The following is a 16224-nucleotide window of genomic DNA, read 5'->3' as shown; positions in this document are numbered from 1 at the left end:
TGTGCTAGAGGTAGAGTATCAATATTCTTTGGCAACTAAAAGTTAACCAGTTTTATATGATATAATTATAATACTTATACATTTATTCAGGTTTATATAACTATATAAAACAAGAGTAAATAAACAACTTGAATTGGTACATGTAACAAGTTTATGTTAAAATTAAAATTAAATAAATAAATTATGGACGTATAATAAATTATTAATTAACAATAATAGTAATAAATAATAAACATACCAAAAGGTGGATAGTTTATAAAAAAAATGAAAAAATTGTAAGATATATTTTACTCCCATTCTTTCTTGATTTTTTCAAATTCATTATCCTCGATAAATGGTTTATCAATTAGGCTAAAATAAAATAAAATAAATGCAATTATAAAAATCTAATATTAAACTAACATAATATATCAATGAGAAACAAAATCATACTTAATCATAATATCACCACAGAAAATACATTCTCTTGCCAGTAAATTGTCTAATGTCTCTTTAACTTTATTGCGTTGAGTCAATATGTCCGATGATTGTGAATCATCTTTTATATTTTGATAAAGATTACTCAACTTGTTCTAAATAATCGATAATTATAATTAAATTGTTGTACATTTGATATAGTTCCAAACCCTTGTAAATTGTGTATTAAATAAAGAGACCAACCTGTAATTCTTTTATGGTGTTCAAAGTACTCGAATTGACATACGGTTGCATTTCTTTAATTAAACATTCCACATGGAAATAATGTGTACACGGAAAAGCGTAATATGCTTTAGTGACCAACTGTTCTTCACAGCTGCTACACGTATTTGATGGCTGAATTGTTATGAACCTATTTTTAAATGATACAATTTCTGATCTAATTGTTTCAGCTGATTTGGTTGCGTCTTCCATTTCTTCTTTAAGAGTTTGAATCTCATTATTATACTCCTTAAAAAATAAATACATGAACAATTTATTTATTTTTAAGAGTTATTTAAACATACTAAGTATTCAATGAGACAATAGAAACGCGACATGATTAAAATATAAAAATTAATTGATTATCGTGATGAATGTGTTGATTACTATTAATCAATAACCAAATTTTTTAAAGAAAATTATAGTTAATTATAAATACTATTGTTGAAGATTCAATATTGAAATCTGAACTCACTTCCAAAGACGAACACACTGCGTCTTTAAAATGATCAAGTGTCACAAAGTCTGGGAAAAACGGTAAAATATCTTCAATTTTAATAAATTTGCATTCTTCCAAAAATTTCATCGCTTGAGCTATATCGTTGTTCTCTTTGACGACGTGTTGGGCTGTAATATAATATTTTAAAACATTAATTGTTAAAGTAATAAAGACAAAAAAATTATTGTACAAATACCTATTTTTAACCAAAGTTTTTTTGATAGTTCTTGATCACTACTTGGCAGGGACGCTGTAGATTTGGCCAAGTCTACACTAACCAACAGTGCCAAGTCAACTGCGGGTTCCCACAAACCTAATACGATTGACAGATGAACTCGTGCTTGTAACAAATTATGTTCACGACACAGTCTCAAAGCAAATTTAGGATTGTAGCACACAGCCGCTATTTCTTGGCCTTGCAACTTGAGGTAATTCATCAATTTATCGTTGTTGAATTTTATATATAACGACAACAGATAGTTGTGAACTGATTCCGCATTGCAGTTGAGACAGTGAACACAGTATTCCAGGTATCTGATTATTTCCAAAGCCTACACATAAATTAATATGTAATTGTATAATTTGCAATGTTACAGAAACATTGCTCAAAACTCGACATATATTAAAAAAAAATATAATAATAATTGGCATTGTGTTTGTTTAACACATAGCTGATGTGATTTCAAATTAAAGTGAAAAACAAATCATGTATAGGATACAGATTATATAATATTTTTATAAATGAGAATATATTAATAATATTACATAATATTTTATAATATTTAAGTGTAAACACTTACAAGCTGTTCACTCGGATTGAAAACGATAAACGCATTTAACATTTTCAAAGGATCGAGTTTTTGTCCCTGTTTTATTATAATGGAAATGGTTTGAGAAGGTGCTTTTTCAATCAAGTCGGCAGAAAACATATAGAACAATTCACTGAAAGGATGACTTCCCAGAACGTTTAATGCTAAAATTTAATAATAAAAACCAATTTTATTTAAGATAATATTATATAATATTTTGATTTTTATGAAATTGTATTCACCCTCTGCAATATTGTTTTCATTTAAATAATGTTGTATAACACGTTTATAGTCTTGATTTTCGAGTGCTAGCCAAATCATAAAATGAACATCGCCGTGACTAGCCAATATATCGTAAATGCTTTCCCAATTTTTTCGAATACAGTCCTATACACCAACAAAATTTGCAATTATCTAGTAATCAGTAAACAGATATCTTAAATATTGTATGTTGTACTTGAATAGGAGGATATAATAAAAAATTCTTGAACGACTCTTGTAGTTTTTTATAATTCTCTTCGTTTTCTTTTTCGTCGTTTCTCAGCGTGGCTAATTCATCTGCAAACAATTCTATTGACCACAACGTAATCATTGTTATTTGTGTACAATCTTGAGGTTTTAAACTTTCTAATTTCTATAATCAGAAAATAGTTATTGAAACAATAATTTATTTTTAATATAAAAAAAACCTGTCAGGTCATACTTTCATTAGAAAAAGTTTTAATGGCTTTTTGTTTTCTAAATGTAAAAACTTCAACACTATTTCTTCAAATGAAATATTCAAATCAGCATATATCATTGCACTTTTTTCGTATCTAAATTATGAAATATTTTACAAACATTTTAATAGTTAAATAGTTTTGATTTATCCATTAAAAAAATTAAACATGCGTCTTACTGTTCAGTATCGAAATAAGTGGTCGCTTGTCTTACTAAAACTTGGTTTATTCTGTATGGATTATTTTGACAAATTTCTTTTGCTTCTTCAAACATGCCTTTATTTAAAAATATCTAAAAATAATTACAGTAAGATTACTTTAATTAATTTGAATTGTGTATAAATTACAAAGTTCCTGATAAAGTTCTAGACAAATTGATTTTATATGTTCTAGAAACTTTCTGGAAAGAATAACTCGGTCAAAAAAATTGTTTGATTTTTGTTTTAATGTGTAACATAATTTTCCAATTGAGGGAAAATATTTGAAGTTTGCCAGAAACTTTACCCTTGATAAATCTTATATTTAAAAAACCAAACAAATTAAACATACTTGCCAAACGTATCGGTCTTCCTTTTGAATTTTGTATCTAAAAACAGCACGCTCAGCATATAACCATATTGTACCAGTAACCAAGTCCTTAGTTATATTTACTAGTTTGCCGTGAGTCTAAACAGTCATAAAAACATAGTTCAACATAAATATATCGAAAATTATCAACTGTATATTATTTACATCTGAACAATAGTCTTCGTCCATCACTCGTGATACATTACGATTTGCTGGTGTTTCTAAAGACACGGCAACTACTTTGTTGGAGTATAATAGCAATACATGATATTGGGTGAAAGTCATCGATAGAGGAATTTGAAAATCATCATCATCTTTACCATATAACCGGCTATACTCGATCAACGTATGCGAACTAAACACCGTTTTATCTTTTTTATTTATATCTATCTAGAAATAATATATAAAGTACATACATACTGAATTGGGTATTATTTAAAGTTGTTCTTACCTCTGCTACAAACACGCCTATTTCTGTAAGAAACCCAAAGTGCTTTGGATCCGTCAGATCATTATTTGAATAGTAAAAATTTAGTTTGCTGTGTTTGAGTACCGTTGGAACTTCATCAAATTGTTCTGTTCACAAAGGCGTAATAAATGTATTAGCCGTATGCATTTTAATTAATAATTATGCATTAAATAAACTAACCTGGAATGGTTAAGTAGTTATTGAAAATTTGCTGCAACATCGGTCTTTCATCTTTATTAAACGCTGAATCGACAAACTGATACAGTTTTGTCGATGAAATTGCTAGTATATAAAATATATCAGATTTCGGGACTCTATGATATTGTAAACTAACAACTGGAGTTGGTTTTCCTTTACTTATATCAAACACCTAAAATATTAAAACATTAGAATTATTTCTAAAATATAACTGTAAAAAAAAAAGTGCTAAATTATATTTAATTTCTATAAAACAAAAATAGAATAACAACACACTTCTTTCCAGTACTGCACGACGCTACCCTGAAAAAATCTATCAAACTCAGTTCCTAATTGTGTTTCAATTATTGTTCCAGATGAATTCCCGAGCAGTATCGGTCCTGTTGTGCTAGATGAAGATTTAACTGTACGATCATAGTTCCAAGCTACACACGTTATTTCAGTCCCTTGATATTTCCCTACCTGTTAAGTATGGCAAATTGCAATGTAAAAAAATTATCGTTATATTTTAAATACACGTGAATTCTTACTGGTTTAAGTTTTGCTAGTTGTTTAGTAGCATAAAACAGTTGAGAACTATTGGCATTCCCACATGAAATTATTAAATGTTCTCCAAATGGATCAAGAAATATATGCCTAACTTTTAGTGATGATGTTTTTAGCGTATCAATCTCTAAAAACATAAATGCAAACAAGCGATACATTTATTACTGTATATTGTTTAGTAAATGCAGACCGATTTTTCGATCCGTTAATAATAACATAATTAATCATTAATCATTTTTCTTACAGTACATCATTATATACAATTTTAACATTCTATACTTGAATGTATTAACATAATGTTTATTTGTTTTTACCTTCAATGTTATCTTTTCTTAAGTTTATTCGTAACAGTACATTGTTGATCATGACAAGCACTACGTATTCATTACTGACTAGTAAATGGGTGATTTTGTCATTTGGCGAGAAATTAACTTTCTTTTTTGACAATATGGGGACTTCGTTTAATTCATCTTCGAAATGTTCATTAGGCTGCATATATATACATTAAAATTACATGAAAAATGTATTATAATAATAAAATGCAAACAAACCAGTAGAAAAATAATTAATTTGTTTACCACTTGTACAGATTTTGATGAGGGAGTAAAAGTACATTCAGCACCTTGTTCGAACTGATCTAGTATTGAAGTCATAATTGCTTTTATGATACGGTAAACTAAAGAGCATAAATAAACACTTTAGAGGGTTCAGATATATCATAAAACCCTGTGCATCTACAAATTAATAATATATGGTTAAAATTAAATTTTTAATAAAACATCATATTTCTCTATCCTCACTCTTTCTAGTACCATAGTCAATAATGTGTAATTTATCACTAAATATTTAATTTATATTTAACGATTAATTAATTGTTTTAAGTGTTTTGACAAATGATGACTAAAATAACAAGACTAAAATGTTTGATCATTATTTAAATACTAAATAGTAAACGAATCCAAATCCGAAATTTTGTTTTCATTTTAGTTGATTACGTTTTTGGTATCATCATGTATTATCAGTTTATTTTATTAGACGCCCTGAACATTGTTATTACCGCTATCTTATTATCATGTCTATACTTATAACCATGATGGATTTAAATGGTCCCAACTTTTATATAGTCTATTGACTACCGACTTGTAACATAAATATAAATATCATTTGGTAATTTAATTGTTGTACTTGTTAATTTTAACTTATTTGCGTATACTTTGTACGTTGCATCAAAAACAAACACAATATACTATTAATTGTGAAAAATAGCTCACATTAAGACTAATACTGGCCCAAATCCGAATATAATATATATACTTATATACATATTCTAGTCAAAACACTTTAAACCAGAACAGTACAATAGCATATCAATCTATGAACTACACTTACATAACTTAAGCGGTAACATTATGTACTTTTAGTACGATAGTCAAACAGAAAAAAATGTACGCTTGTAATAAACTTTAAATTTGGAAAGGAACATGGCAGTTCATGGATTTTGCAACATCTTACATAAGATGCAACACTTAAAATTATTTTTAAAAAAACGTTTTTTCAAAATTTATATGCACAATGGTTTGAGTGATCTTTTGAGAAATCTTTTATTTTTGGATTACATACAATTATCAAAAAGTTGGCTACTATTGTCGACTACAAAAATAACTAAAATAGTTGTGAGCTATTTTCAATCACTTTTTATTAAATGGTGCGAATGTAAAATATCACTGTATACATTTTAAATTTATATTAGTTTTATATATGTGACATGTTAAAATAGTGTGAAATAAATATGTTTTTGTTTATTTTTAAAAATATACAAATAAAAATATTTAACAAGAAATATTAAAAATATATGGCAAATATATATTTGTCCATTCGAAAATAGAAATAAGCTCTTAATTCTAATAAACTCTTATTTGTTTATAGCATAACAGACAGTCTTTTAAAGTTTTAAATTTTGAAAAAGTCTGTTTATTAAATGTAAACTTAAGGAATAAAAAGAGAAACTCAAATGGCTTTCATTCTTATGATAAATCTCTATCAATTTTAAAGACTACTTTTGATACATATACAATTAATATTTTGTTAAATACAATTTTTCAATTAATTTTTGTTTATAAAACTATATATCTATTTTATTGTTAGTTTCAATTTCATTTCTTGCTATTTTCTACATCAGTTTGTGACTGCTGAGTTTCTGGCTGTTGATTTTCAGATTGAACTGGTTCTTCTGATTCTTCATTTGATTGTTCAACTACCATTGGTTCAGATTTAGTTTGAGGAACTTTATCTTCCAAAATTGCAATGTTATCTTGAATTGTTTTTATCGCTTTTTTCCTAGCAATGCGAACATCATCTCGCCCTATAAATCAAATTAAAATTATTTATAATTTAAAACAATCTAGTAAATTTAATATCACATGTTAAGTTCACGTTTTTTTTTTTGTCAATCGTTAGTGTCATTATATTTTTATTAAACAAAGTATTTTATTTAAGATATTTATAAGCGAGATAAAATGTTTAATAAATATGTATATAATTGAAGTTTAATTATTTTAGACAAACTTATTATAGTTTAAAATAAGTTTATTTTTTTGGAGCATTTGCAAAAATAAATTGGGTAGTTTAGTAGACATAATCGAACTTATATAAGGACATGGTGTTACCGGTAAACACTTAGTTAACGATTGGTGCTGAAAATGACAACATAGTTGGTGAAATACGTATTTGCTGTTAAAAGTGGATTGAGAGTTATTTTAATAAATTATAATAATGATAGTGCATTAATAAAATAAAACTTTTATCTTGATAATTTGTTGTACAAAGTAATTGTTCTAGTTACCTTCTGTTTCAATTGTATCCAACTTAATTAAGTTCCTTGTAAGCATCTCATCTAAATAAATGAATTGTTTATCGCTACGAGAGTTCCCAGAGAATTGTGCAACATCTTTGGCCAATTCTTCGACATCAGCTTGAACAATTCGAACTTTTTCTAATGCATCTAATGGTTTTGTTTGCTGACGAGGTGGAGGTGGAGGCGGTGGAGTCGATCTCGGTTCTTGGGGAGCTGCATGCTGTTGCTGGTGTGACGATGGCGGTGGAGTTTGACGGCGCTGTGAAGTATTTTGGTCGTAGAAGGAATGATGAGGAAATTGAGTTTTACCCAGATTTTGTTTGGGTACATTTGAACCCATTTCATTCATTTTATCTGTATCCTTTGGGTAAACTGGGTTCGAACGGCCTTCCACCTGTATTGGAATGACCCGCACATGAGGTTTTTGAGCTCCTTGTGGTGGAGTCGAATCTCTTTGAGGTTCTTTATGTTGTTGTTGCTGCTGTTGTGGTGGTGGTTGTTGCTGTTGCTGATGTACTGGTGGTGGTGTTTGTTGTTGCTGCTGTTGTGGTTGTTGCTGTTGAACATTTTCTGTTGGATTACTGGCATTCATTGGTGTGAATTCTAATTTAGATATAAATCTTTGTTGTGCTTTATCATCATTGTTTCCTGATAGATCTGAAATATTCTCAGATGGATTCTGCTGTTGATTATCCATGTTGTCTTCAAATCGTTTTTGATCGGGACTAGATTCAATATGCTCAGTACTATTTTGATTGAGATCTGATGGCACTTCAGATGTATTTTCGTCTCCAGATACGTTTCTTTTATTACTACGTTTAGAGCTTGGTTCGCCTCCCCAAGGTGGACAACGTAAATGATCCGCAATATCTGGGTGCTTTTTAGCTAAATCTTCTAAATGAGAACGTACACTTAAATGACCTAAGAGCATGTCATCATCAAATGGAAATTCTTCCTAAAAAATACAAACATACAATATTTAATTCTATTTGTTACTTTAACGTTAATAATTACATGACAGTTATAAACACTAATTAGTATTTTGAAAACTGTTAAGGCAATGCTGTTTATTCCAGAGACACGTATAAAACGTTTTAAAACATTAAAACCCAATACAGTCCACCCATTTAGCTGAAACACTCACTTAAATAGTTTTTACACTGGTGGATTAATTCAGCTAAAAAAAGATTAAATCACTTCCAAACCTACCTATTATCTAATTTAAAAATAACTATAACTTCAAAAAATAGTTTTAGACATACGGTCAACAACTATCAAAATATTTTAACTCTTCCCCTCAGAAGAGTTAAAACTTTTTTTTTAATTTTATTGAGAAAAGTTTTTGGACTTGGAATTTGAAAATTGTATTCATAGTACAGATCTAGTATGAACCTATAAAATAAAATAAAAATATTTGTTATTTCAATTGCTTTGTTTATAGGTTTTTTTTTGTTTTGGTGTGTGCAGTATTGTATCTCATAGTTGTCAAAATAAATAAATGGATAAGGCTTATATGTATAAGAACAGTTGTTGAAAGTACATCTCTTTTTTAGAATCGATTTTTAAATCTAGGTACTACCTAAAAATAGCTTTTTTTACTCAATACTCGAAAAAAAATACTTTGTAAAGAGTACAGATTTAACAAAAAAAACAAGTACTTTTCACGTATTTAAATAAAAAAAATGGTTATTCAAGGTAAACACTTTTTGGATAGGTCGCGGTAATTATGGATTTGGCACTCATTGACCACGCCAATAGGTCCAATCTTAAGTCTAAAAATATCACAAGAGGCGAAATTTAGTGAGAAGACATCGTTACAGATATTTTCAAGTAATAATATGTGAAATCTAATCGCTCTCTAGAGTAATCTCAAGGCCGAATATTGAGAAATAATTAATCGAATTTCCGAATTGTAAAGTCCCGTAATAAGTGTAATACAACAAAATATATCTAACTAATAGTATTTAACAGTAGTATTAGCCTCGATGCCGGGTTGAAAATATTATATTGTTTTTTACAATGATGTGTTTTATTTTTAAACATTTGTTTACGTGGGTGGGCCACCATAACCTCTTAAACGTTGGACTGCTATTTCACTGTACATACAATGTATTATCGTACAAAACGGCGAAAAATAATAATTATTATTATGTAGGTACATATAGTACTATGTAGTACATTCTTATTAAAAAAACGCAATAACATAGAGACGTAATTAGATATCTAGAGAACATTTAAACAACATTTGTGATTAAATATAGTAAATATGGTTTTGAAATATTTATACAAAACCATCAACCACAAAAATAATTCTCTATAGCGTTATCTCAGGTATTTTAACCAGCGAGTGGCTTCTAAGGCTATATCCCAGCTTTGTTTTGTTTTATTCACATAGAAACTGAGGACAATTATTTTATTTATCTTTTACATAATGTCCATGTTTAATCAGTAAGTTTAATTTCGAGTGGCTCATTGTACAAAATTAAAATAAACGCTAAAATAATACGAATGCGAAGGTAGTAATGTGCATACACACACAAACCCATCTGGTTTAATAATGATGTGTAATTATGTGTAGTTTGTTTTTTTCTATTTTATATTTGGACCCACGATATTTAGCGGTTTAAATGACATATTTTCTACATGACGAAATTTCGTGTAGCAAAGCTACGAATCAGAAAAAGTGCAACCTACAACTGTTATTTCAAGGCCGAATAAAAATTTACATCTTCCTGTTCAAAATCGAGCAAAACTCCCAAAAATTGTACCAATTTTTCATCTTAAATTTAACGACACGCTACATATATTTTTTAAATTATAGTCTAATTATTTCCAATCTTGTGTACTATGTTCTACAGTAAACACGCAAAAAAAATCACTGTCTTATTACCAAGAAAGAAAGAGTATAGACATTTTTACATATAAGGCCTGAAAGTTATAAAGGTATAATATATTATATTACATATATTTTTTTTTTATAATAATTATTTTTATTTGTATTACTCCTATTGTTTGAGTAATGCGCATTTATCAACCTATTAATGGGCACAATCAACGTCGTATTCGTTTCCTAGAAAAAAAAATATCATTATACAGGAAAAAACTAAATTAAGGAATTTTATTCAATGATTTTCGTGTTTATTTTTTATTTTTCGATTTGTATGTTCCCAATTAAATATTGTATCGGTAGATTTACCATATAATTCTTTATATTTATTATTTGTGGTACACTGTGACTTGTGACTCCGACCGCTATTAAAACATTAAAAAAAAAAAACCTATTAAAAATAAGTATAAAGAGGGGTCGTCAAAAAGTCCTTAACGCCATTCACATCTTGTTGATGAGAATCATTTAACGATGTACATAAATAATAGAAGAATATGGAAATCTATTTTTAAGTTTTATTTTAGAATAAATGTATTATAACCCCTTAAACCAAAGCGGCGTTTCCTATGTCTATCATTCTTAGAGGTAACATAGGAATTAAGACGTATTTTTTTCTAGCTCACATTTTTGGTTATTTAATATTTTTGTTCCAAATGTGATCGATTTACCATATACGATGAGAAATCCAAAACAGAACGGAATTCCTTAGAATCTCGTCTAATAGTTGACTTTCCAATTCATTTGTTGGCTTAACGAACCGTTTGACATATTTAGTCTAGTCTGTCTGGCGTAGTTAGCAAACAATTCTATTATTTTAGTAATTTTTCTTAAAAGAAGCATGGTTTTTTATGCAACTATATTAATATCAATTTTAAAACAAAAATTCCTATGCTTTGTGAGAAAATAAAATAACTGTTTTATGTCAAATCATACATTGGAAAAACTAAGACTTTAATGTAAAAAAAATAAAATTGTAAATCTCAAATTTGAGATGCTGTTTAGCTTTGCAATTTCCATCAAGTGAAATAAATTTGTTCAACCTTTACTTTATTGTAGTATAATTAGATTTATTTTGTAATAATTATTTTTTGAGTTGCAATACAAAACTGTATCCCCCAATTTCGTTATTATCCTATTTGTTTATAATGCATGCTAATTTAAGAGACTTATAGGATAAGTCTTATCCTATAATATATTATGCATACAATAAAATTGTATTATTATTATTATTTATACGACAAATAAATTATACTAATAATTATTATATAAAATTAATTTATTATTAGCTCCTTTCAATGGTGTATTACTCCACATAATGAGACATTGGCAATACCGTACTGAATTAGTACCAGTTTAAAAAAAATACTGTGTTCCATAAGGTAAGGAATTATTACTGATATATTGAAATTTAGGTAATAAAGGCTCATATTCTGAAACATTTTAATTAGTATTAGTTTCGAAATTTTTTTTAAAATTGGCTTATGTTTATAGCTGTAACAGCAGTTAGTATCACAATAAGAAAACTATTAATTATCTGGTAGGGGAAAAACAGTATGACCTCTTTCTTTCTAATATAATTTTAAGGAGACTTTTGTCTTAAAACTTTTTGCAACCTAAACATAATGCTCATTAAAAACATCAACTTAGTTTTCCTTAATAGTATTTAAAAAACAAAAGATTAATAGTTTTTGATATTTAACTATAATAGTGCATAGTTTTTGTATTTTGAAATAATCATCTAATTATGCTTTATTGACTTAAAAGACACATAATAAAGTAAACGGAATTTGGAAATAATAAGTTAATTTTAAAGTGCATGTCATTCTTAAAAAACACAAAATCTGATGAAGGATAAAATTAACATTAAGGCAAAATAAGTGTATTTATTTACATCAACATATTTAAAATATAATAGTAAAAAATTATTTTCACACAATATGAGTAGTAATGTTCGAAGTAGCTAACATTTGTCACTGGTTTTTATATTTTGAAATAAAAAACAGCCAAAACTACATCTGTGGAATATGGGACTCTGGCCAAAAATTTGTTGCTAAAAATAATAAGATAAGAACCTATTACGCATGTATCTAGTTAAAGTAAGTCCATGCAATAATTAAAATACTAATAGGACAAAGAACGATGATTCAACACTTCAAATTTTTAACACAGAACTCAAAACATTTAGACATAATTGTTATAAATTTGTTCTGTAAATTTCAATATATATATATATATATATTCCATTAGGTTTTTTTTAAATAAAAATAAATAGTCAATATACTATAAATATTTTATCTAACTTTACCAAATTCACATACAATTTTTATAAATGGTATGGATTTTTATAGCTATACAAATGTAAATTTACTTAAATTTTTTTGGAATTTTTTCTAGTATATATACCAAATGTGGCAAATTGGGAAAGGCTAATTTTCCATGGGTCTCAAGGCCAAATGATATTGTCATTAAAAATTTGCAATTAATAACCATAGTAAATGGATTTAGAAAAATAGAGGTGGCCAAAGAAGAAGTGAACCATGATGACATGGAGATGTGTGTGAAATAAATAAGAAATGGCAATGAGTAATGATTTGTGAAGATAGGGGATTTGGCAGGCAGACCCTATTAAATGTGGTAAGGCAAAGAAGAAGAAGACGACATAAAATTTAGAAGTGACAGTGGCGCTGAAGTACAATAATTCTTTCATTATTTTATGGATTAAAAACAGAATATAATTATAACTTTTGGAAAACTGACTAAAATGTATATAACATACTTAAGTAGCACTTTTGCAAATATATAAAGTTTTGTAATTTATAAGACCGTATAATGTCCGTACTATTTTTTATTGAACTAAAACTAAACAATATGCAAACAAAATTGTTTAAATGTTTTTAAATTGTATAAATCATATGATAATACAAAATAAATAAATTATTTGTACAGTTTTTTTACAACTGTTCATTATTTGTGAGCCATTATTAAGTCAAAATATAAATGATCATTTTATTACAAATACTATATTTCATATAAGAGCGGTAGTGCTGCTGGGCAGGCACATGCGAGAGTAATGGTTTTTGGATTCTATGCGGTACCAGCTCTTGTATGGGATAAAGTATAGTTTTAATATTTAAATTTAAATTTTAAAATTATAATAAAATTAAACTAATATTGTACTAGTGCTGCAGACTGTTCAGCTTTCAAATTTGATATCTTCAATTAATTGAAAACTAATTTGTTTTCTTAACCTTGAAAAAAACCTTAAATCGTAACGTATGTGATATGTATACATAAGTCCGGACATAATGCTATTTTCTAATAGCAGCACGGTGTTTTTTTTAAAATGATGTATACATTTTTTATTTCTATTTCTTCTTTCAAGCTTTCAATAAAAATATAAAATAATTTTAATTCTTAAACAATTTTTTTACCTTGTTATTATTGTGATTTGGTATCACAACGTATGACATTTTAAGGCAAATAATACGATTCTACTTTAGCCATCCACTAACTTACCAGAGCACTAGTTTCAGAGGGTGGTCTAGGATAAATAGTGGAATCAATTTTGGTAGTTTCCATAGCATCCAATACTGCAATGTTTGTTACTCACTGAAGGCACACACAAAAGAAAAAAATTTTATTTATTATGACATCACAACACAAAAGACATATTAGTATAAATAAAAATTAATAAGTTAATAGAAAAGCTATTAGATATAATTTATAATAATTTGTAGACAAAATGCCATAAAATGTTTTGGAACATAAGTGACTAGACTAGTTGTTTATTTATAACAGATTAAAACCCATTTTCTTTTTAGCACTATATGTGTGGGTATGATATCATGTAGGCGAGAGCCACACCAACTGTTCTAGAATGTTCATGAATAAAGAATGCTAAGCTTCACATGTGCCAAATAAGCCTTAACCCAATTAAAATTAATTCCTAAAAAGAACAAAAATAATTTTGTAAATTCCAAATCACAGTCATTATTTGATGTTACTGATGAATTAATTGACAACCTCCTTAGTATTTAAGCTATTGCTTATCTAACCATACAATAATATAAATACCTCAATAATAAATGAGTTGTCAAAATAGTATAGTAGTATTATTTACCTAACACATAAACCATACTAGAAATGATACATAGTAATTATTTTATAATTTGAATATCATTTAATTGTTACATTTTATAGTCTCTATACTTGCCTATAAGTTATTATATTGATTACATTTTTCAAAGACCATGGTTTGAGACACACTGGTTTGCAATGGAAACATATTTTTTTTTAAATTTTGAACAAATTATTAGTCTATACAATTTAAAAATAAATAAAATAAAAAAGTTAGAAGTATTTAATTAATTATTTACACACAAACCTTGGATGTAAACTTTTACACAAATACATATTTTTTTTTATACATATTTTTCTAGATTATTTTTTATTCTTCTAAATAAAAAAATACAATCAAGAGTTGTAAAGAATCTATATTTAGAGGCGTATTAACCTAAGCACTAGGCTTTTTAATCATTTATTTTTATGTATATAACAATTAAACTAACAACAAAAATTGGAAAACATATGCATTTTTTCACTAGTTTTAGCACTAATATATGAAACATGATTTGAGACTTATGAGTATAGGTCATTAGGTATTTGGCAATTGGCACTGGTTGGTTACTTTACATGTGTGAAATAACCTAAGTTTAGAGAATACTAATAGGTCACATGTATAAAATAACTTATACATTTTAATTTTACATTGACTGTTTAGTAGTAATATGTTTCGAAATTATCAGATATGCATACTATCAGTGAAAAACAACACATTTTTAGAAAACCTACACGAGTAATGATATTGGCCAAAATAGAATGCTTAGTTTAGGTTTGTATAAAAAAAAAAGCTCAATAATTTTTTTTGTCTAATAATTTGTCTAAAATGTATATTGAATTATTTTACAATAAAGCCATACTTGTACTTTTTCTATAATAACTCAAAAAAGTATGTAGAAGAATAAAAAAAAAAAATATGAATACAATCATGTAATGCTGGTCGATGTCTTGCAAAACACAGTCGATGATTCAAATATCAAACTATTATCAAGACATAAATGATACCATACCCACTTATCACTGTAATTTATAACACAATTGATATTTAATATTAAACATTTGCAAAATACAAATTTTGTTGATTACTAGATGTGGGACTTTATTTAAAAAATGAAAATGTAAAAGTCATTTTGGTAGGTAGTGCTAATTGAAAGATACAGTCTAACCTACATAGTTATATATGACAGTAAGTGCGTTAACATCCCACTCAATAAAGCATGTTCAATCAAGCTCATACGAAAAAAAAAATGGTAATAATATTGCTCATAAATACCCTTTCTGGGGATGAAACTGGAGTGTTCTTGTCAAAAAACATGTTCGAATTTTTATTTCTATTAAATTTCTTGTTTATTTCTTCTAGTATTTGGTCAGCTGTCTTTCCGCGAATCCGTTCGCTTAACTTGGGTCTGTGACGATCACCAAAAGGCATTATATTTTAACAACATCGATTGACAAACCACAATATGTTAAGCAAAAAAAAAAAAAAATTGATAATAAAAGTATATATCTTTTTCGGACGATCGGCGAATGGCGGTACCTATCTAATGGTTTTATTTTCACGATATAAAACCAAATGATTTTTCAAAACGTCTCGGCTGCACATTTGCAAATTCCATTGGACGAATGAAAAATCTAGAACATTCTAGTGCCGCTGCTATCTGATTTCGATCTACAGACATGGCATTAAGATATTATGACCGGATGAATGGCGAATCGCATTATCTCATTTGTCCCCACCAACTCTTATCTTATCCAATCGCAACTTTGCAAAATTCGATGATGATATGAATTTTGAGCTGATAACTGATAAGTGATAATTGATATTGCCGAAAGCCGTGAACTGCGGCCACGGTTACAAATTAAAATTATCATATTATGT

General features: G+C 27.6%; 2 protein-coding genes across 5 annotated transcripts; both read right to left on the bottom strand.

The window, feature by feature from the left end:
• Positions 1–133: 133 nt before the first annotated feature.
• On the bottom strand, positions 134–5448 carry LOC126834507 (vacuolar protein sorting-associated protein 18 homolog). 2 transcript variants are annotated; one of them, XM_050566471.1, is made up of 19 exons: positions 5286–5448; positions 5064–5219; positions 4800–4974; positions 4470–4612; positions 4216–4401; positions 3922–4111; positions 3724–3848; positions 3438–3662; positions 3255–3371; positions 2885–2997; positions 2690–2801; positions 2444–2620; positions 2229–2373; positions 1978–2150; positions 1374–1728; positions 1154–1305; positions 661–927; positions 433–572; positions 134–351 (listed from the first exon to the last, which is right to left on the bottom strand). In XM_050566471.1, exons 2-19 carry the CDS (start codon positions 5136–5138, stop codon positions 288–290), a joined length of 2934 nt encoding a protein of 977 aa, XP_050422428.1. In that variant the 5' UTR covers positions 5139–5219; positions 5286–5448; the 3' UTR covers positions 134–287. The 2 variants fall into 2 exon arrangements, with proteins under 2 accessions (XP_050422428.1, XP_050422429.1); XM_050566472.1 differs by having other exon boundaries at positions 5298–5448.
• Positions 5449–6354: 906 nt separating this feature from the next.
• LOC126834214 (BAG domain-containing protein Samui-like) lies at positions 6355–16010 on the bottom strand. Of its 3 annotated transcripts, XM_050565982.1 has the most exons (4): positions 15619–15742; positions 13743–13835; positions 7328–8294; positions 6355–6847 (listed from the first exon to the last, which is right to left on the bottom strand). In XM_050565982.1, the coding sequence occupies exons 2-4, from the start codon at positions 13803–13805 to the stop codon at positions 6639–6641; spliced, it is 1239 nt and encodes a 412-aa protein (XP_050421939.1). In that variant the 5' UTR covers positions 13806–13835; positions 15619–15742; the 3' UTR covers positions 6355–6638. The 3 variants fall into 3 exon arrangements, with proteins under 3 accessions (XP_050421939.1, XP_050421938.1, XP_050421940.1); XM_050565981.1 differs by lacking the exon at positions 13743–13835 and having other exon boundaries at positions 15619–16010; XM_050565983.1 differs by lacking the exon at positions 15619–15742 and having other exon boundaries at positions 13658–13778.
• Between the last annotated feature and the right edge of the window lie 214 nt (positions 16011–16224).

Source organism: Adelges cooleyi, unplaced genomic scaffold, assembly GCF_023614345.1.
Source record: "Adelges cooleyi isolate 19-005CV unplaced genomic scaffold, UGA_ACOO_1.1 ACOO_flye_CR_arks_rails_tigmint_CR_PRNA_21, whole genome shotgun sequence".
Classification (NCBI taxonomy): domain Eukaryota; kingdom Metazoa; phylum Arthropoda; class Insecta; order Hemiptera; family Adelgidae; genus Adelges; species Adelges cooleyi.
The sequence above is the reverse complement of the archived record's forward strand: the minus strand, read 5'-3'. Positions and strand labels throughout refer to the sequence as shown.

What these genes read in the sequence shown, in the direction of transcription:
- LOC126834507 (XM_050566471.1), bottom strand. Translation starts at nt 5,138, where the DNA reads ATGACTTCAATACTAGATCAGTTCGAACAAGGTGCTGAATGTACTTTT. An exon ending in TAGGCGTGTTTGTAGCAGAG is followed by an intron (nt 3,663 to 3,723) that starts GTAAGAACAACT and finishes TATTATTTCTAG; the next exon opens with ATAGATATAAATAAAAAAGA. An exon ending in TAAAACTTTTTCTAATGAAA is followed by an intron (nt 2,621 to 2,689) that starts GTATGACCTGAC and finishes TTCTGATTATAG; the next exon opens with AAATTAGAAAGTTTAAAACC.
- LOC126834214 (XM_050565981.1), bottom strand. Translation starts at nt 15,774, where the DNA reads ATGCCTTTTGGTGATCGTCACAGACCCAAGTTAAGCGAACGGATTCGC. An exon ending in CAGTTTCATCCCCAGAAAGG is followed by an intron (nt 8,295 to 15,618) that starts GTATTTATGAGC and finishes TGTATTTTTTAG; the next exon opens with GAAGAATTTCCATTTGATGA. An exon ending in GGATACAATTGAAACAGAAG is followed by an intron (nt 6,848 to 7,327) that starts GTAACTAGAACA and finishes TTTGATTTATAG; the next exon opens with GGCGAGATGATGTTCGCATT.